This window comes from Urocitellus parryii, chromosome 10 (genome assembly GCF_045843805.1).
Source record: "Urocitellus parryii isolate mUroPar1 chromosome 10, mUroPar1.hap1, whole genome shotgun sequence".
Taxonomy (NCBI): domain Eukaryota; kingdom Metazoa; phylum Chordata; class Mammalia; order Rodentia; family Sciuridae; genus Urocitellus; species Urocitellus parryii.
The window spans coordinates 37,303,489-37,329,587 of record NC_135540.1 but is presented as its reverse complement, the minus strand read 5'-3'; the positions used below and the strand labels follow the sequence as shown (position 1 = coordinate 37,329,587).

General features: G+C 37.5%; 1 protein-coding gene across 1 annotated transcript in view; it reads left to right on the top strand.

Annotated features, from left to right (window-relative positions):
- The window catches only part of Fam13a (family with sequence similarity 13 member A), a 347,725-nt gene that overhangs the window by 16,502 nt on the left and 305,124 nt on the right, over positions 1 to 26,099 (top strand). The window contains exons 2-3 of the mRNA XM_026405192.2: positions 9,894 to 10,083; positions 25,090 to 25,299. Of these exons, the coding sequence (XP_026260977.2) occupies positions 9,894 to 10,083; positions 25,090 to 25,299 (400 nt within the window). The remainder of the gene's footprint in view (positions 1 to 9,893; positions 10,084 to 25,089; positions 25,300 to 26,099) is intronic.

Sequence of the window (26,099 nt, the reverse complement as noted above, 5' to 3'; positions counted from 1 at the left end):
ACTGGTTCTTCTTTGTACATCCTAAAATCTGTCTCCAGATAACTGCCGTTCACCTTCTGGTCCTGTCCTCTGGGCCTTATGGCTGCTCTTCTAAAATTTGGAAATGTTTTGATCTCCAGCTTCTCTTCTGCATGTAATTGTTCCAGGTCCTCATTCCTTCTCTACATAACATAGTTATGTCTTATTTTATTTTTAAATTTCTGTGCTGGTCCTTCCATCAAAATCTCCCCAGCTACTTATCAGTTGGTTAAAGTTTGTTCTGATAGTTTTCTCAGTGAAGGGTCAAATGGATAGTGTTTCCTTAGCCTTTGTATATCCAAATTGTAGCTTTTATAATTGAAGGACAGCTCAGCTTGGCTATTAAATCTGGTTCATATTTACTTTCCTTAAAGTTCTTCTGAATCTTATTCTATTGTCTTCTGGTGTTAAATATTGCTACCTATGAGTTTGAGGCTGTTCTTTTTTTCCTTATTAATAATGATACAATTTTGCATGACTGCCCAAAGGATTCTTTCTTTTTTCTTTTTTAAAAATATTTTTTTAGTTGTAGATGGGCCCAATTTCTTTCTTTCTTTCTTTTTATGTGGTGCTGAGGATCAAACCCAGTGCTTCACACGTGTGAGGCAGGTGCTCTACCACTGAGCTACAGCCCCAGCCCAGGATCCTTTCTTCATTGTTAGTCAAATAATTTTCTTATAATGTATTTTGTGTGGACTGTTCTGAGTCTATGTTTGCCTTTGAATATGTAGATTGAAGGCACTGCTTCTATTTAAAAGAAGCTTTTATGAGTTCCATCTTTAAATATTCTATCCCATTGTTTGGTTGCCTTTGGGGACTCTAGTGACATATATGAGCTCATTTAGCTGCCTTCTGTAGTCTTTCAAATCCTGTTTATATTTAAAAATATTTAATTATACCTACATTTCTCATTTGTCCTCTCTGGCTCTTACTTTGTCAATGTTTCTGTTCTTCTTTGTGCTCTTTATAATTTAGTCTTCAGTTCTGAAATATTTCTGTCTTTTCCTCTTTTTCCTCTCCTGAATTCTGCCATTCTCCATTTCACATCTCCCGCTCCTGATCATTCATCTCTTTCTTAAATTTTTGCATTTGTAGTCTTCCATCATTGTGATTTATTTACTAACTTTTGTTTGTATGGTAAAATATTCATAACAAAATTTACTGTTTTAACAGTTTTTCTACAACTCAGTGGCATTAACTATATTCACAGTGTTAAGCAGCATAACCACTTTTCATTTCCAGAATGTCTCATCTTCTCCATCATAAGTTCTGTACTGAAAAAGAGTAACTTCCTAAGTTTCTATCCCCAGCCCCTGGCAACTATTGTTCTACTTTCTGCCTCTATGAATTTGCCCAACCCAAATGTCTCAGTTAAATGGAATCATAAAATTTTTGTCCCTGGGTCTTCTTTATTTCACCCTGTAGAATGTTTTTCAAGTTCATCCATTCTGTAGTGTACATCAGAATTTTATTTTTTATAAGGCCAAATAATATTCCATTTTGTGCCTAGAGCATATTCATTTATCCATTCAGTTGTTGATGGGACTTTTGGGTTGTCTCTGCTTTGGGGCTGTTATGAACAATGCTGCTATAAACATTGGGGTATAAGTATCCATTTAAGTCTCTACTTTTAGGGTGTGTACCCACAAATGGAATTACCACATTACATATAATTCTCTCTCATTTTTGAGGAATCACCTGTGTTCTACAGCATCCGTACCATTTTATATTAGCACCAGCAATGTGCAGGGACGACAGTTTTTTCATATCCTAACAACATTTGTTATTTTCTTTCTTTCTAATAATAGCCATCCTGATGGGTATGGAGTGGTGTTCATTGTGCTTTGCATTGCTCTAAAACCTGGTGATGCTGAGTATTTTTTCATGTGCTTTTTAGTCATATATATGTCTTTGAAGGAATGTCTATTCAAGACCTCTTCCCATTTTTGAAGTGGGTTGGTTTTCTGTTGTTGAATTGTAGGAGGTATTTTTTTTTCTTTTTCACATATTCTGGATTTTAATCCTTTGTGAGAAACATGATTTACAAATATTTTCTGCTATTTTGTATTTTGTCTTTCCACTGTTGATGGTGCCTTTTGATGCATGTTCTTTAATTTTAACGTACCCCAGTTTATCTTTTTGTTGTCACCTATACTTTTGGTGTCATATCTTTATGAACTTGTTAATTTTGTGTGGTTGATTGTAGTTTTCATATGCTTCTTGACAACATTTTTCTGATGGGTTATGGCAGGCAAATTGTGAAGCATTTAATTTTTTAGTTCATCGAGTACTGTCTCTGAATACAGGCTGGCCATGGTGCTTTTTTCCTATTCATCTTTGAACAAGATGGAGTTTTAGTAGCAAGAGTTCCTGTGGGGTATAGCAATGAGGGCCCAAAGCTTAGGGATTCCCCCAGTTCAGCTGTGAAAGAACTGTTTTCTAGAATATCAGGCCACTGTGTGCCCATCTCTCCCTACCTCTCAGAAGCTAGCCTGGGTCAGGAGAGCTGTCTCCCTCATAAACTTGCACTCCCTGTTAGCTGATTATTTTTCTCATGTCTCTGGATATCTGCCACCTTGTGGTCTTTGTAGGTATTTTGGCAGTTAAACTCTGCTCTCAAAGTGTATTCTGTTTCTAAGGTAATAAATAGATGTAGGAACTTTTGAAGATCATGTACTGCTGGTCCTCTCCAGATTTCATAATTCTGGTGTGATGTCTGCCTTAAGCTTCCTGCCTCATCTCTACCCTTGGCAGAAACTAATTCTGGTTTACACCTTTTCTGTCTTCTATTGTTTTTCTTTATACTCATTAATTTGATTTCAGAGCAGTGATAAAATTCACAAGGTTTTTATTGGAATTATTTTTATTAATTTCTTTTTTGTTGTTGTTTATGATACTGGGAATTGAACCTGAGGGCACTGTACTACTGAGCTACATCTCAAGTTTGTTTTTTTTAAAATTATTTATTTATTTATTTATTTATTTATGCTGAGGAGCTTAAAAGTTTCTGAGGCTGGCCTGAACTTGTGATCCTTCTGTATCAGCCTCCCTAGTTGCTGGAATTAGAGGTGTGTGCCACCTGTCCTGGCTATTAGTTTCTTGAACATCAATCATATTAAGCATATAGGGAATTTTCCTCTTAATAGACTTTTAAAGTATTAGTTGTAGAAATTAATTGAACTTAATTGAAAAATGAGATATGAGGTGATCCAAGCTATTTTTAAATATATATTTATTTGGATAAAGAAATAAATGGGCTAAGTAGGAAAAAATAAATACAAATGATTTCTTTTAAAATTTTAATTAAACTGAGGGTTTTTTTGGTGAATGTTTAAGGATTATTGGATCTTAATTCTTTAGTTCATAGAGCTCTGAGGATATGATTTCTTAAAGTATGCACTTTTAGGGACCGTGGATTCCAGTTTACAAACCAGTGTCTGAGGTCTGCCATGCACTTAGATAATAAGTGCTATGAAGAGTTTGTGTAAGAGTGACTAGTGAGATGTCCAAGAAGTACTTTGAATTTAAAAATAATGAACTAGAGTAGAAAAAACTGATTCACAGAAAGCTTCTGATTTCTCTGACTTAACATTACTTTGAGTAAACAGTTGTGACTTTCTGACAGGCACTGTTGGAATGCTCTCTCATAAGAAACAAACTCACAAATAGGCTCCAGGGTGGGTATGTGACTCTAACACCATCAGGCTGAAGGTTCCTTTGTTCTTTTTTACTGTCCTTAGAGCTTATCTTCTAGCTTCCGGTTTGCTGCACAGTCATAACATGACGATTGCGTGTTATGTTTGTGATGTAAACAGAAAGCAGGGACATGGGGAACAGACCGTGCAGGCCTCCTTTGAAGAAATTTTTCATGACCCCACCAACTTCCATTTACAGCTCATTGACCAAACTTAGACATCTGGCTACGTGTATCTGTAAGGATGTGCTGCAAGGGAAGCTGAGTGCAGCTTACAGCACCCTCTCCCCACCTTCCCAAAGAAAATCAGCCATTTGTTATTAGAGAAGAGGAAAATACCCATCAGTAGGCAAGAGCAAATTCTGCCACAGTACCCTTTTGAAGAACTGATCACCAAAAAGAAATTCTCAATCAACATTTTCATGCTTGAACCTCTTCTGTTTGCAGATGAGGTAGTTTTGCATATCTTATCTTGAAACTTTTCTGACACTTTAAGGTGGGGGCAGGGTGTTATGACTGCAGCCTAACAGATGAGGACATGGTCTTGATGTAGATAGAAATGCTTCTCAGGTCAACAGGGTAAATGTGAGAGGGATCTGGCTCCAGTGTTTGTCTTCCCAGTGATTCCTGAGCTTCCCTCAGCTACCAAGTCTGGGAGCATGGGTCATCATGCTTTATTGTTGCATTTTCTTCCCTCCAAAGCTGCACACTTGACAAAAGGGGCTGACATTCCCTGTGAGAATATACAAGATGGTAGCTGACCCAGGATTCACACCTGGTTTCATAATTCAGATCTAGTGGTTTCTCCAGAATGCCATCCCTGTCTAGGGTAATATGATTGCCTATATCTCTGTGCAAGAATAATTCCATAATTGTTATTGTTAATTTCTCAAATGCAACTTGAAAAGACATATTCCTTTCCTTCCTATATGGGCTGTCAAAAAAAAAATAGTCTTTGTTAACAAGAAACCTCTTTGAAGGGTATCTATTTTTTCCAAAATTTTATTAATGAAAAACGTCATACTTTCATGAAAGTTGAAAAGCTAGTATGATGAAGAAATTGTTTACTGCCCACTTAGATCTAAAAATTAGTATTCTATTATTTTTTATGCTCATTCTGTCTTTGTGTATATGCTTGTGTATGTACATGTAAATGCATGCATAGTCATTTGGTGTTTAAAAGGTTTAAAGTATTTGAAGACACCATAACACTGTACTCCTATTTCAAGCATGGACCTCATAAGAACAAGAAATGCTATAGCTGGAGTACATCATGTTATTATACCCAAGACATTTACATGCTTCCTTGTAATATCCAGCACATGCCAGATTTACCCGGTTATCCCAGTAAGACAGTTGGCTATTCTGTTTTAATTGGTAGACCTTTATTATTTTGAACAGTTTCAGGTTTGCAGAAAAATGAGCAAAACATATAGTTTCCACATAACCCTTCCTCTCTGCTTCCCGGTTTCTCCTATTATTAACATCTTATATGGAGAGGGGTATTTGATATAAGTGATGTACCAATATTGATAAGTTATTATTTACTAGATTCCATACTTTATATTAGTGTCACTTTTTGTGTTGTTCATTCTGTGGGTTTGAATGTAACCCCTTGGTCCTTGAACCAGTCTAAATTTCTGGAACAAGATTTCTCAGGTTCAGCTTATGCTTTCCTTTCACTTCTTTTATTAGATGGTGGTTGCTTTTTATTCTATAGGGTCTTTGTTAGATTGATTAGCTCTAGTTCTTGTCCCAAAGAGTCTTGAGACTTGTAGTTCTGAATTTAACCAGCAGTGTAATCTGATTATCCTTCCTAGTACCTTAAATTCATGGTATTTAAATTCATGGAGGATTGCCTCAAGGAATTCAAGGACATGGAGTTCAGTAGTCTAAAATTGAATTCTGTATTAAAACCTGGGACTCCATAGTGCATTATGGTTAAGAGCTCAAGCCCAGGGGCCCAAGGACCTGGGGTTACACGCTAGCTCTACAACTTACTGCCCATGTAACAAGAAAGTTTCTTTTCCTTAGTGCCTAAGTGTTTTTATTTTTAAATCACAATGGAAATACTAAGTGTTTTAGCTGCTGTGACTAAAGGAATCAACTAGAACAATTGCAGGGGAGGAAAAAGTTTATTTGAGGTCTCACAGTTTCATAGGTCTTAGTCCATAGAAGGCCAGCTCCATTCCTGGGGCCCAAGGTGAAGCAGGGCATCATGGTGGAAAAGTGTGGCAGAGGAAAGCAGCCTTCATGGTGATCAGGAAGCAGATTATGTCCACTCGCCAGATACAAATATATGCCCAAAGACATGCCCCAATTCCCACCTTCTCCAGCCACACCCCACCACTTCAGTTACCACTCAGTTCATCCCTGTTAGGGATGAATCAAAGCAGAGACTAAAGCATGATTGGATTAAGACTCGTTACAACCCAGTCGTTTCTCCTCTGAACCTTCTTGCATTGTCTCACATGAGAGCTTTTGGGGGACACCTCACATCCAAACCATAACAGTAAGAGTACCTGCTAATAGGTGATTTTGAGAACTTAGAGGCATTAATTTTAAAGAGATCTGTAACAAAATCAACATTCAAGAGATGATAATTATTATAAAAACTGAAGACTTCTGAAACTTGTCCTATTTACTGTGTTGATGAAAGCCTTCTCTATTCAGGTTCTAATGTTGGAAATAGCAATATTGCTTGTATACATATCTTACTTTGTGTTAAGAAAACCAAGAGAGCCAGCACAGTGGCACACACCTGTAATCCCAGCCGCTTGGGAGACTGAAATGGGAAGATCACTTGAGCCCAGGAATTTGAGGCTAGCGTGGGCAACCCATGTCAAATGGATAGATACACAAACTAAGAAACATGAAACATTTTAAAAAAAAATCTTTTTTTTTTTTTTTTTTTTTTTTTTTTTTTTTGCTATGAGAGCATGAATGTTGCTGTTTATTTCTAGGAAGTACACTGGTCTTCACAACATGCATCCTTGGTTGTCACCCTTTCGTATATGGAGGCAACATCAAGAATGTGCCCCTCAGCTCAGCTTGCCTGACTGTGACTCCTGACTGTACCACATAGTTGATGTCACCTGGAGCACATTCTGGAGTACTTTCTGGGAAGTGGGGATCACTAAAGTATCTCTCTTCCTAATGTTTCTTTACTAAGATTTATTGAGTAAAGCCACCCCAAGCATCTGGAGCTATGACTGTCATATATAGTAAACAATCCATGAAAGATAGCTTCACCACACTGATTTTCTTTTATTTCTAAGACTCCCACTTTCTTTTTGCTCTGATTTTTATCTTCTCAGATATTATTATTATGTTTATCAATTAGTGATGTGCTAACTTAATCTCCAAGACACTCTACTGGCAAGTTATGGAGCAGCTCCCCAAGTGGCAGGACAGCAAAAGTGTCAGACAGGTCTGCGGAAAGGACCAGCTCAGCCCCTGTGATGCAGGCAGCAAGAGTTATCAACTGTCTTGGTATCATTTTTCAGTCTGTGCAACAAGCCACTCACACTTCAGTGGCCTGCAGGAGAAAAGCCCGTTCACCTGGTGGGGATTCAGAGGCCAGTCCTTGCTAGAGGCAGGGTGGTCATTTTGAGGGGTCACCCCACCAAGCTCTTCTGTGAAGGTGCTGTTATTCCCCAAAATGTAGTCAAGGTGTGTTATCAGAACAAAAGACAAAAGGGGAGTAGGTGGCCCTGAAACAACAAAATATTTGCTGTTGTCCTAGAATGTGCATTTTGTTAGCTTTATCTTAAATGTTTTTTGAACAAAAATAAATGAAGGCATAAATAAACAAGGCCACTGGAACTTCATTATGAAAAAGAATACTGGTATAAGCTCTGGGCCTGAGACCTAGCCCTTTGTCACTGAGTTCACCGCAAGTTTTTGGATTTTGGCTTCTTTTTTCACAAGGTGAAAACATCAGCACTAAATGACATCTAAGGATCACCTAACTGTAGAATCCTAAGGTGTCCTGTCTTTTATATACGGCATTTCTCTGTTGCTTTTATACACACATGCACATACACACCCAACTGAGTCCTGTCTTCAAACTCAAATGATAAATGGGAATTTATATACAAACAAAGTATACACAGGGTAGTTTCCAAACACCTCATTTAGTGCTGTGGTTTTTGGTTCAGTTTCTGTTAAGGCGAGGCAGGGACCTCGTGTATCTGAAGGGAAACTGAAACTCCTGCAGCCCAGGCAGTAGACGCCCACAGTCCGTGCTCTCACCACTGATATTTTCTCTGTAAGAAGACAGAGTAAAAGTGAGGCCGCATTTGTGTAATTTAACCTCAGCTCAGTTTTGCTTTGTTTTTTCCCCCTCCTCCTTTTTGGAGTTCTTGGATTGGAACTGAGGGCCTTGCACATTGCTAGGCCACTTACACCCTCTACCACTGTACACCCTCAGCCCCAGCAGCTGTTTTTGATGCTATGCTTGAGTCTGTTTTCAAAGTTTCATTATTACTGATTTTTTTTTTTTTTGGCTGCTTTCTTACGAGATAAACCTGGTTGAACTTTCCTGTGTATTCAATTAAAAAAGATTGATATGTTTATAAAACTACAAGAAAAAAATGATTAGCTATTACAAATTTGGCCAAATTAATAAGATTATCATTTCCTAGTGGATATCGGTGGTTCTTGCCAATACTACTCTATCATAGCTAAAACTATGGCATATCTATAATATTAACTGATACTAATTCTATATGGTAAATTCATTCCTGCTGAAATTTTACTAGGGAGATTCAGTTTTCAAAAGGGACCTATTAAAAGATACTAAGATGTCAATGAAAATTGGTCTGATTCTGTAGATTTTAAAATTCAAAATCAAATTGAAATTTCAAGGATCCTACTCAAATACAAATTATAGAAATAACTTGTGATTAATTATCCTGTGTCACATGTGGCATTTATATTGTTACTATAATTATACACAAAGTATAGTATAACATTAATACAAACTTAAGAAACATGGATCTAGAATAATGTGAAACCTTTACTGGACTTTTACCAAATTACTTAACTTTCTATTCTTTCTTCAGCTCTATAGATAGTTTCTACCTCTTATAACCTATAGTCCTTCAATAATGTTTATATTTTGGTTAGTGGCTATATTTATTCTCTGAAAGCTAGTTTTCCCCAGTTCTTCTATCTCTGTCCCCAAATGACATTGTTCTCATTTTGCCATCTGCTTCTTCAGAACTTGGATATACTTATATGTACATAACATTTTAAAGCATAGCATGCCCCCAAAATATTCCTCTTCCTTGAGATGTAATTTCTTTTAAAGGAAGAGACAAACTTGTATGGATTTTTTTTTCATCGGGGTAATAACTTTGCACAGTTGAATATAAGTTGCATTTTTTAACTTGTAATATAAAGTTTGTCAAAAAATTATAAATTGTGGGGCTGGGGATGTGGCTCAAGCGGTAGCGCTCTCACCTGGCATGTGCACGGCCCGGGTTCGATCCTCAGCACCACATACAAACAAAGATGTTGTGTCCACCGAGAACTAAAAAATAAATATCAAAAATAATTATAAATTGTGCCACCCTAAAATATTGCTGTTTTGAAGCTCTGGTATTTTGTACCTCAATGAGAAATGAATTGATTTAATGAGATGAAAAATTACTAAGTGAACATAATGATTACAGATCTAATCAGATCAGAGAAGTAAAATGTCCATTTCACATTTATAATTTATTTTTATACTTGAACTTAAAGCTACTTTATAAGGACATATAGATAAATTTTCATCTTTAGATACATCTCACTATCTCAGGATCTTCAGGGGCGGGGGTGTTAGTGATCTTACAAATGTTTTATCCTCCTGTTAACCAGGTACTTCTGAGCCACACCCTGTGGTTACTATAGGAATATATCTTGGATACTGCCATGTATTGCTTCCTCTCTTAGCTACGCTTAAGTTGTGGTTTTGGGTGTTTCATTATTTTTCATTCCTTTTAACCATTAGATCAGTGTGCTCCAATTCGTAACACTGAGCAACATAGGAGAGATGCTGGAGACTTTGATTTAAGTGAAGACCACGACTACGCATCTCCAGACACTTGTGTTTTAATCCCATGTTTCAGTTGTAACCATGCAACCTCCTGTGGTCACTATGTCTGACTGCTCTTTTTTCTTTTGCTCTTTTAAGCAAAGTAAAGCAGCAGTTCGGCTGAAAGAAGATATGAAAAAGATAGTGGCAGTGCCACTGAGTGAAGAGAAGAATCCTACCTGTAAGAAGTTATTTGGAGTCAGTCTCCAGGAGCTCCAGCGGCAGGGGCTCATGGAGAATGGCGTTCCCACTGTAGTGTGGAGCCTCGTGGAGTATTTGACGCTGCACGGTGAGTCGAATCATGCACTAGTTCTGGTTGTCTGCTGTTCCTTGCTTTAAGGTGGTGTTTCTGTATGAACTATTTAATAATCAATGATCGGAATGTCCTTTGAAACACTTTTTCATTAGGGTAGCAAATTACTTTACAGAATACTTGGACGTTACCAGCTGGGCGAGGTGGTGCACGCCAGTAATTCCAGCCTGTAATCATCTTTTTTTTTGCAGTGATGGAACTGAGCTGCTTGGGAGGCTGAGGCTGGAGAATCGCAAGTTCAAAGCCAGCCTCAGCCACATAGTGAAGTCCTAAGCAACCTAGAGACCCTGTCTCTAAATAAAATATTTTTTAAAAGGGGGGAGGTGGTGGTGCTGGGGATGTTGCTCAGTGGCTAAGCACCCCTGGGTTCAACTTCCGTACAAGGGGGTGGGGGGGAGTGGATGTTACCAGACTAGGGCTGTAGCTCAGTGGCTCAGTGCTTGCTTACCATGTGGGTTGAATCACTAGTACCTCCCCCACACAAGTGGGGGCGGGGGCATTATTCCTTAACATGATTTTGACAATACTGATTCAGTTAACCACAGAGCAATCACTTCAACTATTGGGGTTTTTAGTTTGAGATGTTTCCTAGTTTTAAGTAATTAAAAAACACTTAAAGTAATTTCTAACACTAATAGTTCTCTTGATTTATTAAATTCCAGCTGATAGGCAATAATTTTTAAGGTAATCAAGCACTTTTGGAGTCTCTATCCACAGTGGTCCATCTGAACTTATTAGACATCTTGACTCTTCGTGTACTCAGGAGAGATACCAAAAAAAGAACAAATACTGTTGGGGGGGGGGTCATTTATTTTTGAAGTGACCAAATTAGGCATGTAAAACATTAGCACATTGGATGGTAAAAAGATAATTTTTATCTCTCAGGGTTTTTTATTGTGGTGGTGGTGGTGGTGGTGGTGGTGCTGAAGTTAAAACCCAGGGCCTCAGGCATGCTAGGCAAGAGCTCTCCCACTGAGCTAGACCCTCAGCTCATCTCTGAGTTATTGCTAGCTCTATGGCCCACAGATTTTTTGATATTTTTATTTAAAGCAAGCCTCAAACCTAGACACTTTGAGAGATTGGTTCCGTATTCCCTATATTTGTACTTTTCGAACTCAGACTATGTGAGGTAAGAACTCCAAACCACATAGTAACATCAGTAAACTTTAACAGATTTAGGAAGGAAATAGGCTGAGGGAAGAGTTGGGAATTTTTGTCATCTCTGTACTGAAACGAGCATAGATTCATTGTGGAGTAGAATATAAAATTTGTGGGGATTTTAAAATGTAAAGCTTGAGGCTTCAAAGTAATTGGCGACCTTATACAGTTTTCTTCAGGCCTCCTAGCTTCCAGTGATGGAAGTTCATTCCCCCTGCTGATAAAGAGTCCTTCTGTTGGAAGTGGGTGAAAAGCACTCCCCAGGCATAAGTACCAACTTCTCACAGGGACTACATAGGAACATATGTTCATTGAAAAAATAGCCATCTGCTCTGGTTACCAGGTATATAGACGACAAAATGATGTTTAGTTCTGAAAAAATAAGGAGGTAACTTCTACAAGGTAATAACAGAACTAGACTTGTTATTACCTTGTAGAAGTTATCTCCTTATTTTTGAAGAAGAATAAGCTTCAGAAGGGCCAGATTCTCAGAAAACAACTGCAGACTTATTCGAATGCTTTCTGCAAGGATATGAGAATTTGACCTACAAAATCTTGAAGCCAAGTGTTAGGACAGCTTTGATGGGACTCATTTGCATACTCAGTGTTGAGTGAAGTTGCATCCCACTGATTCTGATACAAATGAAACTCTGGATAATTCATTTAATCCCTTATGGGGTTGTCCACTATTCATTTGGATGCCCAAATGTGACTAACTAAAAATTGTTTTAGGTGCTGTGAATCAAACCCAGGACTTCCTGTGTGCTAAGCAAGCACAGTACCACAAAGTAACATCCCCAACCCTAAAATAATATTTTGATTTTTGCATAATCAATGTTCTTTTCACATTGATTGAATGTATCATTTAAAATTATTTTTCATTTTTTTTATTTTTAAAAACCTCGGATTAAAAATATGTGAAAATAAAATTGTGTCTCTACTGGACATGTACAAAATTTTTTCTTGTAATTGTTCCCCAATCAATACAGTATAACAGCTAATTACACTTCATTTACATCATATTAGGTATTATAAGTAATCTAGAGATGATTTAAAATATACAGAATCATGTGCGTAGGTTATATGTAAATACTACACCATTTTATATAAGACACCCATGCATCTATAGTTTTGATATCCATAGGGGTCCTGAAACCAATATCCCATGAATACCAAGGGACGACTATATGCATGATTTTGCATAGTCATTAAACTCAGGTGATTCAAAATATAGAGTATATTGTAAAAAGACCCTTCAGATCCTGTCCTGACCTTCATTTCCTCTTCTCATAATAATGTTACTACATTAGCTTCTGGGAACTTCTTAAAATGATATTTCATGCATATTTAAGCATTTTACCTTTGACACACATATAGCTTTTTATTTATTTACTTTTTTTTTGGTACCGGGGATTGAACCAGGGGTGCATTTTAATCACTGAACCACATCCCCAGCCCTTTCTTATTTTTTATTTTGAGACAGGTTCTCACTAAGTTGACTAAGGGCCTTGCTATGTTGCTGAGGCTGAACTTGTGACCCTCCTGCCTTAGCTTCCTGAACTGCTAGGATTACAGGTGTGCACCACCACACCCAACGCACTCACACATTTAAAAAAATCATTTAGCAGTTTATTTTGGAGATTATTTAACATCGCATAAAGAGCTTTACTCATTTTTAATTCTTTTCCCCTGCACATTGTTTCACTATATGTACATATCATTTTTTTACACAGTCCCATACCGATGGGCATTGACTTATTTAGAGTCTTTTGCTGTTTACAAACAATGATTCCATGATTAACCTTCAACATGTGTCATTTCAAGTGCATATATCAATAGACTTATTTCCCAGAAGTGGACTACTGGATTGAAGGATATGTACATTTGTTATCAATCTGATGGGAGGCGAACCTGGTTCACATTCATACCATCAATGTATGAGAACTTTGGCAAAATTTGAATTAGTGATTGCTATTCATTTATCCCTCCTTATTATACTCTTAGTTATACTTTAACAGAGTATGATAGAATATGCTTTAGTTTGCATTTAAGTAAGCTTAAGGTTTTAGTAACTTAAATCAGTCATTCTTAATTAGGGACATGAAGTAGAATCACTAGTTGTGTCTTTCAAAATGCACATGCATTGGCAACACCCGTATTTACTGACTCGGAATCTTGACTAGTCAAGCTGGGTTATAGCTGGCACCTACATTTTGAAAGACTGTATAGTTAATTACTATGGAGACAACCAGAAGCCCTTTCTTGTATTTGAAACTATCATAATAACAAATTAGAGAGCCTGTGTAAGTTTGAAGGGTACTATGGAGCTTGAGGGTAAGACACTCCAGTTTGTTTTATTTAATTATTTTGTGACTGTTTTCAAGTCAACAATATATATTGTTTACCTGTAATACGGTAGGCAGTCTTCAAGTATAGGTATACAGGGGTGATATAGGTCATGTAATTTAATCATAGGTATATATTTTAGTCATTTATTGTTTCATGTAAATGAGGACAGTTAACAAGTTGACATGAGGGAAGATTCTTACAAAGGTATTTTAGAGCAGAAAGAGTTTATTATAGCCTATGTCAAAGCCATTAAACAGATTTTGGACTTTATTTATTTTGGGGGGTACTGGGGATTGAACTTAGGAGCACTCAACTACTGAGCCATATCTCCAACCCTATTTTGTATTTTATTTAGAGACAGGGTCTCACTGAGTTCCTTGGTGCCCCACCGTTGCTGAGGCTGATTTGAACTCCCTATCATCCTGCCTTAACCTCCCAAGCTACTGGGATTCCAGGCGTAAGCCACCTTTATTACAGCCTATGGACTTTGGACTTTTTTTAAAAACACATGTAATTTATAAGGAATACCATCTTTAAACTATTTTAAAACAACTAATGTTGCAGTCAGTGTGCATGGTTTTCCTCTCTGGTGTGGAAAAATTGTTATACTGTTTTAAATACTGCAGTACTCTCCAGTCACCACCAGGTGTCAGAATGAGCTTTCATATTGTCATGATTTCCTGGCCAAAATGTGCCATTAGGCAAATTCTATTTTCTGGAGTAGTTTCTAATGATATATTCATACCATTATAAATGTTTCAGTTGTGTAAAATCCTCTAAAGTAAAATATAACAGGACCTCTGAAATATATGGGACTGACTCTATTTCACAAAACCATCTAAATATCTCCTTTTTCTAAACATTTCCATTATAGTCATAAAGTCCTAAAATTATAAAATAGGAAAATCTAAAAATTATGTAGTCTGGTAATCCTCATATAATATTGCATTTATTATATACCCTATAGGGGTTTTTGAAAACTCTCTGGATTCTGTTTCCCAGAATGGGATATGTCAATGTCCAAGGGAAACTTCCTTGCTTGAAAATCACTAAATATCATTTGTTTGGGGCAGGAGATGTTCCTGAGGATAGAGTGATGTGTGGAAACAGGATAGAGGCAGAAAAAAAATTATATGGCTCAGAAGCACTAACAGCAATAACTTCCATTTGGACTTATCTCTGCCAGAATGGTCTGGTGGGATCAGGAGCCTTGAAGACCACAGACAGTCCTTGGAGCTGGGTAGTTATTTTGGAATTTCTGGAAGTATTTTTATTTGCAGGAAGGTTTCTTTTAAAACAACAACAACAACAACAACAACAAAAAAAAAAAACCTCGTTGGAATACAAAGCCTAAAGTCAAAGCTAGAAAAATGCAAAACCAGATCCAAAGGTCATTTGCTGGGCCAAAACAACAGAAAGCAAAGTTAGGCTTTAGGAGCTGAGTGAATATGGGAAAAGTAAGACACAAGTATAGATTTCTAGCAATTGGACTTTGACTGGAATGGGACACCGCTTTATTGGGTATTAGCTGCTTGGTGTTGGAATGTTTCTGAAGCTAAAGGTGCACCTTTGTAGTATAGAGGAAACAGACCTTAGAGGCTTTGAATGACTATGCTGAAATATTTTCATAGTGCCTGATATTCTGCAGAACCTAGAAGAATGGAATATCCTATTATATGTCATTGCATAACAAATTACCTCAAAGCATAGATTAAAACAATAATGTTATCTCACAATTTCTGTGGGTCAAGAATACAGTCAGAGTTAAGTAAGCTGTGTCCTCTGTCTCAAGGTCCCTTACGAGGCTCTGAGGATGGTGTTTGTCAAGGCCATAGTCATATCAGGAACCAACAGGGGAAGATTCCCTTCCAGACTCATTCACAAGGTTGTTGGCAAGATTCAGTTACCAGTGGGCTGTTGACTGGAGGGTCTCAAGCAAGTGGTGGGGGAGGACAAGCAAGGTGTATTGCCGCAGCCTTTTATAACCTAATCTCAGATGTGACATGACATATCATAGTTGCTGTATTCTGTTGTTAGAAGCTGGATACTAAATCCAGCCCATACTCAGGTGGAGGGGCTTACATTTGGGTGTGTTACCCAGAGGTATGGGGACTCTGCAGACTATTTTAGAAGCTGTCCACCTACCACATATACTGATTAGTAGGTCTTCTGATTAGATGGTGCTCAGGCCACACTGGTTGTCTTGCTATGTTGTCCAGGCTGACAGCAAAGTCGTGGGCCCAAGCAGTCCTCTTAACTTAGCTTCCCAAGAAGCTGGGACTAACACACACACACACACACACACACACACACACACACACCGTCTAAATAAATTAGTAGATACAATATCTGCCTATCTTTATAGGTTATATTTTGGTAATTTAATATATATATATACAGTGTTTAGTAATAAATCAGGGTAGTATTTCCATCTCCATGAATCATTTTCATGTGCTGGGAATTTTGTGCTCTTCTAGCCATTTTGAAATTTACCATAGCTTTAACCAATAGTTACTGTACTGTGCTAAGAGAAACCAGAACTAATTCCTTCTGACTGTTTTTGGTGCCTCTTGTTTAGCTTCTTTCTATTCCCCCTCACCTCCTTCACCCCCCCCCCATACTCCCCTGGTTTCTATTGTGCCCGACTTATTTCATTTAACATGTTCCATCCACATTGCTACAAATTACAGGATTTCGTTCTTTTTATGGCTCAATATTCCCTTCTGTATTCATATATCCCATTTTCTTTACCCATGCATCCACTGACGGGCATCCAGGTTGACTCCGTATTTTAGCTCTTTGAATAGTGCTATAATAAACACAAGATGATAGGTATCTTTTTGTTGTATGATTTCATCTTCTTTGGCTATATATCCCATAGTGGAACTGCTGGATTATATGGTAGTTCTGTTTTCAGTTTCTTAAGGAATCGCCAGACTGTTTTCCAAAATAAAGCTGTACTAATTTACATTTCTACCAGCAGTGTATAAGAATTTCCCTTTCTCCACATCCTCCCCAGCGTTTGTTATTTTTTGTCTTTTTTTTTTATGATAGCTCTTCTAACCAGGTGAGAGAATGTGTTCTTGAAGTTTTAATTTGCATTTTTTGGTGATTAGTGAGATTGAATATTTTTTCATACACTTGATGGCCATTTTATGTCTCCTTTTAGGAAATGTCTTATTTAGATTTTTAACCAAATTTTAATCGGATTATTTGCTTCCCCCCACCCCCAATGTTCAGCCTTTTGAGTTCCTTATATATTCTGGGTATTAATCCCTTGTCAAATTAATAGTTTGCAAATATTTTCTCTCATTCCATAGCTGCTAACTCTGTTCATTATTTCCTTTGCTGTGCAGAAACTTCTTAGTTTGATATAATCCCATTTTTCTATTTTTATTCTCATTGCCTGTGCCTTTGGGTCTTATCCAAAAAATCATTGCCTATACCAATGTCTTAATGTCTTAAAGTCTTTCCTTGTTTTTTTTCTCTTTTGGTACCAGGGATTGGCCCAGGGGTACTTTACCACTGAGTCACATCCCCAGCCCTTTTTTAAGTTTTTCATTTTGATACAGGGTCTTGATAAGTTGCTTAGGGCCTCTCTTAATTACTTAGCTCGTCTTTGAACTTGCAATCCTCCTGCCTCAGCTCCTGAGCCACTTGGATTACAGGTGTGTGCCACCCCACCTGGTGACCCTTTTGTTTTCTTGAAGCTTCATATTTTACATTTAAGTCTTTGATCCATTTTGAGTTTATTGTTGTATATAATGATAGGAAGGGATCTAATTTATTTTTATACATATGAATATCCACTTTTGTCAGCACCATTTATTGAAGAAATTGTCTTTCACTGCTGTATGTATGTTTTTGGTGCTTTTGTCAAAAATCATTTGGCTAGATGAGCATGGATTAATGTCTAGGTTCTCTATTCTGTTCCATTGGGCTATGTTATTGTTTTTATGTCATTATCATGCTGTTTTGGTCACTACAACTTTGTAGTGTATTTTGAAATCAAGTATTGTGATGCCTATACTCTGTCTATTTGGGGTCCTTTCATGGTTTCATATGAATTTTAGGATTGATTTTTTTCCTATTTTTGTGAAGAAAGTCATTGGTATTTTAATGGAAATTGTAGTGAAACTGCAGATTGCTTTGGGTAGTATGATCATTTTAATATTATTTCAATTCATGAACATGGGCTATCTTTCCCTTTTTTTTACATGTCCTCGATAATTTTCACAAGTGTTATAATTTTCATGTAGAGACTTTTTGCTTCCTTAATTAAATTTATTATTGTAAATATTTTTAAACAAGATTTTTTAGTTGTTGATCAGACCCGTATTCAATTTATTTATTTATTTATATGTGGTTCTGAGAATTGAACCCAGTGCCTCACACATGCTAGGCAGGCACTCTGCCACTGAGCTACGGCTCCAGCCCTATTGTAAATATTTTTGTAGCTATTTCTTAATTTATTTTTCAGTAAGTTCATTATTGGTTTTTGGGTATTGATTTGTATCCTGCTACTTTACTGAATTTGCTTTAGTTCTAACAGCTTCTTAATGAAGAGTTAAGGTTATTCTGGATATAAAATCATGTTGAGGTATGTTCCTTCTATACCTAATTTGTTGAGAGTTTTTATCCTGAAAGGATGTTGAAATCTTATCAAATGCTTTTCTGTATCTATTGAAATTATCAAATGGTTTTTGTCCTTTATTCTCTTATATTGCATCACATTTATTGATTTTTGTGTTTTGAACTATTTTTGCATCCCTGAGATGAATTCCACTTGATCACAGTGTATAATCTCTTTGCTGCACTGTTAAAACAGTTTGCTAGTAATTTATTGAGAATTTTTTGCATTTTTGTTCATCAGAGATAGGGGTCTAGAATTTTCTTTCTTTGTTGTGTATTTGTCTGATTTGAGTATCAGGGTAATGCTGGCCTAACAAAAAAGAGTTTGACAGAATTCATTCCATTAAGAGAAGAAATTGGAATTAGTTCTTCTTTAATGTTTTTTAGAATTTAGCAGTAAAGTCATCTGGTCCTGGACATTTTTTTTTTTAATGGGAGACTTAAATTGTTGTCCATTCTTATTGTTCATTATTGTCTGGATTTTCTGTTTCTTCTTGATTCAGTTTTGGTGGGCTATACATGTTCAGGAATTCATCCATGTCTTCTTGTTTTATAGTATCTGATCATATAATTGTTCATAGTACTTTCTTATGATCCTTTGTATTTCTGTGGTATCAGTTGCAATGTCTCCTTTTAGTTTATTTATTTGGGTCTTCTTTCTCTTTTTATTGGTTAGTCTAACTAAATGTCTGTCAAATTTGTTTATTCTTTCAAAAAATCAACTGCTTCATTGATCCTTTGCAATTTTTAAGTTTCAATTTTACTTATTTATGCTCTGAGCTTTATTATTTTTTTCTGCTAATAATTTTGGGTTGGTTTCTTCTTGCTTTTCTAATACTTTAAGGTGCATTGTTAGATTGCTTGTGATCTTCCTGGGTATTTCCTTATATGTGACTTGATGCTTTTCCCTTGCTATTTTTTAGGATTCTGTCTTTGTCTTAAATATTTGACTTTTTCTTAATGTCTGCATTTATTTCTATAAACTTTCCTCTTAGTACTATTTGTGCTATACCCATGTGCTGATGAAAAGATAATGTATTCTCCTGTTGTTGAATGAAGTGTTCTGTACATGTCTCTTAGGTCCTTTTGCTCCATAGTTATGGTTCAACTCAGATGTTTCTCTGTTTTTCTGTTTAGATGATCTATCCAATGTGGAAAGTCTGTTGATTAAATCTCTAATATTATTGTATTGGAGTCCATCTCTTCCTTTAGATCTAATAATATTGCTTTATATTGGGTCTCATGTTGAGGATGTATATATTTATAATTGTTTATCTTCTTGCTGAATTGATTCTTTTATCCATATATAATGACCTTCTCTATCTCTTAATAGTTTTCAATTTAAAGTCTGTTCAGTCTGATATGAGCTTAAGTACTCTTGCTTGCTTTTGACTTGTAATTGCATGTTTTATTGTGCAATTTTCAACCTGTCACCTTCAGTCTATGTATATTTTTACCAGTGAAGTGAGTTTCTTATAAGCAGCATGTACTTGAGTCTTTTATTTTTTTAATCCATTTGGCCAGTCTATGACTTTATATTGGTGAATTTAATCTATTTACATTCAAGGTTATTATAGATAGATATGAACTTGTTCCTGTCATTTAATTGTTTTCTGCTTTTTGTTGTTGTTGTTGTTGTTGTAGTTGTTGTTTGTTTGTTTTGTATGCTTTTGTAACTTTCAATCTCTCTTATAATTTATTTTGGTGATTTGGTAGTTTTTCAGTTATGCTAAGATGTGGTTTTAATTTTTTTATCTATTCTGGTGGGGTTTGTACATTCAAGTGCTTTTGTTAAATCTTATCATTTTGTTGTTGTTGTTGTTGTTGTTATTTCAAGTATAGGACTCCCTTAAGTATTTCTTGTAGAGTTGGTCTGGTGATGATGAATTCCCTTAATTTCACGAAAAGACTTTATTTCTTCTTAATTTCTGAAGCATGGTTTTCCTAGATATAGGTTGGCAGTTTGTCTTTCCATTCTCTTCTGTCCTTTACAATTTCTACTTTGAAATCTGTTGGATATTTCCTTATATGTGACTTGATGCTTTCCCTTGCTGTTTTTTAAGATTCTGTCTTTGTTTTCAATATTTGACATTCTGACTGTACTACAGTATGTGACCATATAATTGTTCACAATACTTTCTTATGATCGTTTGTTTTGGCGAAGGTTTGTCTGGGTTGAATTTAGTTAGGATCTTTTGAGCTTCTTCTATCTGGATAGCCATATCTCTTTGAAAATTCAGGAAGTTTTTTAGCTATAAGTTTGTTAAATAGGTGTTGGGTGCTTTTTCTCATTTTTTTCACCTTTGGAATTCTTGTAATGCAAATATTTGTTTGCTTAGAATATTCCATAAGATTCATGGACTTTGTTCGTTTCTTTTGATCTTTCTTTCTTTTGTTTCACTGAGTTAATTCAGAAGAACTGTTGTCAGGTTCAAAAATTCTGCTGCTTATTTGTCTGTTGTGGTTTTTCTTTTTTTTTATTTCACTGACATCTTTAATACCAAGATTTCTTATTGTTCCTTTCTTTTTATGATTTCTGTCTCTTTGGTGAATTTCTCCTTTATATCCTGAATTGTTTTTCCAGTTTCTTTATATTGTCTATCTGTACACTTTTATGTCTCACTGTGTTTTCTTAGGATCATTATTTTTTATTTCTTTTCAGGCATTTTACAGATTTTCTTCAAATTGGGACTTATTGATGGAGAATTATTGTTTTCCCTTGAACATTTATTTTATGTTTCTTGTGTCTCTACATCAGTGTCTGAGCATCTGGTATGACAGTCTGTGTTATGGTTTGGATCTGGAATGTTCCCCAAGAGCTCCCGTGCTGAAGGCTTGGTCATCATTGCAGCAACATTCAGGAGTGGGACTTTGGGAAAGTGATTAGACCATAAAGGCTCTAACCTTGTAAATGGATTAATCGGCTGATGGATTTGTAGTTGCCTCCCTCAGTTTCATGGAATAGTTTTCACAGGAAACAGTTTTTGATTTGGATGGGCTGTAAGTGGACAGTTGGGTAGGTACTTTGGCTTTGATTATAAGTGAGCTCAAAAATGTAGTTTCTGTATAATAACTTCATTTTTGATTAATGTTAGTCGTGTTTATGAGTGTCTCAGTAGTCTAGACTGTAGTGGCTTATGACTTTGCAGTAGACATAGGCTTCCAAATGTGTGTGTCTTCAGGCTCCACAAAGTCAAGCCCTGATGTCTCCAGGGCTTATGGTGACAAGTACCATGGTCTCCATGGTATAGGATGTGGAGAAGATTGTCTTCAGGCCCCTTGGAAAAGCACAAATGACATTAATGTTTGAGCACCAGCATTTATGGTTCTTGAGCCACAGGATATGAAGGAGACCTTACCTAGGATCTTGGGGAAGGAGATCCCCGGACCTATGACTCCACAGCCAGAGTTCTGGAGCCACAGGAATGGAATAGAACCTTCCCCTTGTCCCCTAGGATGAACACAGATAATGCTGGAGTCTCTGGCACTGGTAACCATTAGCTCTAGGTTGTGGGACACAAAGGGGACTTTCTAAGTCTCATGAGGTGATTAAGGTTGATGCTGGGTTTTGTAATACTATTAGCCACATTTATGGAGTTGTGGGACCTTTATGGTACCTTGATCCCAAGGGACAAGTACAAGATGCCAGGGCTTTTTGCCAGCTATAGCTGTAATCCTAAGGCCATTAGCTGGGATGTAGACTCTGCATGTTCCCATGAGGTGAGTGGAGTGGTGCCCAGACATGGGACTACTGGTAGCCATGTTTCTGGAGCTGCAGGATGCTTCTTGGACCTTTCTCAGCTCCTGATACACAGAATAGGTGAAGCCAGGGCTTTGCACCAGGTAGCCCAGTCCCAAGACACTTGTGGCCCCTTTCCTAGTTTCTGTGGGGCAAATGCGGGCAGGACTTGGGCTTGTGGCTATAGCAGCCAGTGTCCCTGCAACTGCAGAATGCCAAGGGGACTGACTTCCTACCCTTTGAGGTGTTTAGAGACCCAGGGCTTTTGTAATAACCAGCCCCTAAGGCAAGATGGCATCTAGCAGTGTCTGCCCTAGCAGCTTGGGTTCTGGGGATTGGGAGAGGCCCCAAATGAGTTCCTTCTGTGGAACATAGCAATTGCTCTTAAGCCAGTCAGCTCTCCAAACTGGATTTAAAGCCTTTGAAAACCATGGAATTCTCCTGCAGTTAGAGCTGCTGGTCTGCTGCTGTGATCAGAATTGCTGGCACCTTCTTGCTCATCTTTTCTTGACAGTCTGGAGTCTGTGTCCCAAGCCCCCTAACATGGACTGGGATTTGTTCATTTGTCTTGGTTGCCTTTCCAACTCTGCATGCCATTTAGGGATCCCTTCACTTCCTTGCTGATTCCCAGAGTTCTCCTTCAGTCACTTTCCTAGAAATACCGCTTTCCTCTGTTGCCCTGGTTTTTTTCCTCTGTGCAGTTGTGTGCGGGGCACCTTCATTCAGCCATCTTAGATCCAAATGTTTTTAATATCATTCCTGGTTTCATAGTTTCGTCAGAATTGAAGCTAAAATTCATGTCAGTTGTTGATCTTGCTATTCTTCACAGCCAAGATTTAGGTAGACAGACAGACAGACAGAGATATAGATATATTACATGTTAAGCACTGCAAACTCCATAAATGTCATGGCAGTGACTGAATGTCTTTCCTATTTCAGTACTTAACATGGTACCAGGTGCTCATTAAATATTTGTTGAATTAAAGGGTTCAAAAGTTTTTTATAAAATTAGAAATTAAAATTTATGCTTTAATGTATGCTCTTTTGCTTTAAAAAAAAGAGCAGTGTGATTAGAAAGTAAAAGAAAGAAAGGAGGAATGATGTAAAGGATACTGCTCATGGCCTTCAATGCTTCTGTCTTTGCTAAATGGGCTTCAGACTCTAGAAGGTGGTTGAGTAATGTCCTTGGCCTGCTCTTTCTAAAAACAATTGTTTCTGATACCCTTAATCCTCTGCCACTGTGATGTACTTGCCTACACTGAACTGGAAGTCCTTATTTCCTTGCTCCCACCTTGTCATTTACAGCCCTTTCCCTGGAATCTCTGGTTTTCAAACCATGGAGTTACCTTTCAGTTCTCCCTGTCCCCGTTAATTCCTTTGTACCAAGTTACCAAAGCACATTTAATCTCTCCTCCACTTCTGTTTCCCCCACAGTCTGTTTTATTGCCTTGCAGCAGAAGGCAGTAGTCCTCCCAAGGCCAGCTCTCTGTCTCACTATTCTCTGCTTGGTCGCCAGCAAAATCATCCTTAAACCCTGATTTTATGGTGTCTTTTCCCCTACTTAATGCTCCAGTGATCAGATTGTCACTCTTTGACTTGACACTCTTAAGTGCTATCCTATTCTGTTTTATTGCCCCATCATTATTTGATCTAAGTTCCCCCACATTTTCATCTCTCTGAATTTCTTTATGCCTTCCTGTCTCTGTGGCTTGATTCATATTTTTCTTATTTGTCATGGGACAGATCAAACTTTTGTTCCTGAATCCTTGTATTAGTCAGCCTTCTGTAACTGAGGCAAATATAAAGAGAAAAAGGAGTTTGCTGGTGTGGTGGTACATGCCTGTAATTCCAGTGGCTTGGGAGGCTGAGGCAGAAGGATCACAAGTTCAAAGACAGCCTCAGCAACTTAGCAAGACGCTGTCTCAAAGTAAAAAGTAAAAAAGGGCTGGAGGTGTGGCTCAGTGGTTCAGTGCCCCCACATTCAATCCTTGGTATTGACAAAACAAAGAGAGAGAGTGAAAGGGTTTGGGGGCTCATGGTTTTAGGGTTTCTAGTCTAAGATCAAGCAGCCCCGTGGCTTTGGGCCGCTGATGAAGTAGCACAACATGGCAGGGGAAGGTAGCAGGGTAAATGACTCACCTTATCACTGGGGTCCCATCATCCCTTTGGAGGTGATATCCCCTGTGACCTAAGGACCTCCCACTAAACCCCAGCCCCTAAAGGTCCAAACACCTCCCAATACTGCCATCTGGTGACCAAACCTTGAACACAAAGGACATTAGGGCTCATTCAACATCAAACTATGGCAATCTTTTTGAGACCTCTTGAAGGAAGGAAGGAAGGAAGGAAGGGAAAGGAAGAAAAGAGGGAGGGAAAGAAAGGAAGGCAGGAAGGAGTACAGTATTAGCAAATGAAGGAGACTTTCTTTATCTATTTTGTGCTATTAAAACAGAATATCTGGGTTATTTATAATGGACAGAAACTCGGTCTGCTCCAGTTCTGGAGGCTGCCAACTGACTAGAGTCTTTCTGCATCAACATCACAGGGCAGAAGGTGAAAGGGAGGCAGACCTGATATCCTCACCAACTGACTGAAGAAAGGATCCTGTCTTAGACCACTTGATAGACCCATAGAGCCTTACATTTTAAATTTAGTGAATACTAAAGAAATACTGCTTATTAAATTATTACAAAAATAATCACATGTTTTTCAGGAGTTTCTAGCTTGACATTTTAAAAAATATTCATGAATACAAAGCTGCTGTGGGAATGCAAAGTACGTTTCAGTTATGTACTGGATAACATGATATAAATTAAATTTCTTTGTATAATATGTTCTGTTCTCCTTATATGGCAGGGCCTTATTTTTAGAGGTCAGTTCTTGTAACAATCATGCATGATCTTTTCGATGTGCAGTAGATTTGAAACTTTTTTATCCTACGAAAGCATTTTTTATAAAACATGAAAATCTTCCCCTGGTTGATAATTATAGTATTCCGAGAATCCTATGCTAAGATTTATTTATTTCTGTTTTTACTGTTCTTTCGATTTTGGACTTGTTTGTGAGAAACTCACTTGTTTCCTGGGCCCGCTTTGCTGTTGCAGGACTCACCCAGGAAGGCCTTTTCAGAGTGAACGGGAACGTGAAGGTGGTGGACCGACTGCGGCAGCAGTTCGAGAGCGGGGCGCGCGTGGAGCTGCAGGAGTTGGGCGACGTGTGCGCAGCCGCCAGCTTGCTGAAGCTCTTCCTGCGCCAGCTGCCGGAGGGCGTCATCCCTTCTGCGCTGCACCCACGGTTCATCCAGCTCTTTAAGGGTTAGGACATTCTCTTAGGAGTTAAAACAACTTTATGTTTCAGTAAAAGCTATGCCTTTAAATATTTAAACTGCAAATATTAAAATAAGCTTTTGGATGTTTGTGGTCTTTCCATATGTCTATCTTGCTATTTGATGACAAGCCCTCATCTTCTATTGGACATACATGTAAACTGATTATGAAATGCAATTATTCAGTGGAATTTCTGGACTGTTAGCAAATGAATAGTTCAGTAACATAATATCAAAAAGCCCTGATGCTTTGGGGTCAAAGAAATTTTTTTCTGACTAGTAACTGCCATAGAAGAAATGAGAATAAGATGTCAAAATCTGTTTACAAAATATTAATGGATTACTGCTAGTGACCTTGGACATTGGAAGCTCACTGATGTACTTGTTTTTTCACATAAGCAAAAGTGAGTTCTAAGAAAATTGCATTTGTTTGGTGGAGCAAAAAGGGGGTTTTGATTGCACTGCAAAGTGATGCTTAAATAAAAGAACTACCCTAAGTATAACAATTATAGGCATAATCATTACCATATTTTCCCTCCTCTATACAATAAGAAAAATAATCTACCTTTGAAAAGCCATTTATTTCCTTATTTTTGCCCCATTCGAGTGGAAAGGGGAAAATGTACTTGTGAGAGTGTTAGTTGCCAGATTAAGAAGGATGCTACTTACATTCCTTTAAAGCAGTGGTATGACAGTTCGGGTGTAGCATACCAAAGGTTGGGATAAGTGAGAAGGCCAGGTAGCTGAATAGGAAGGTGCCAGAAACATTGCATCCCCTAGAGGACCATT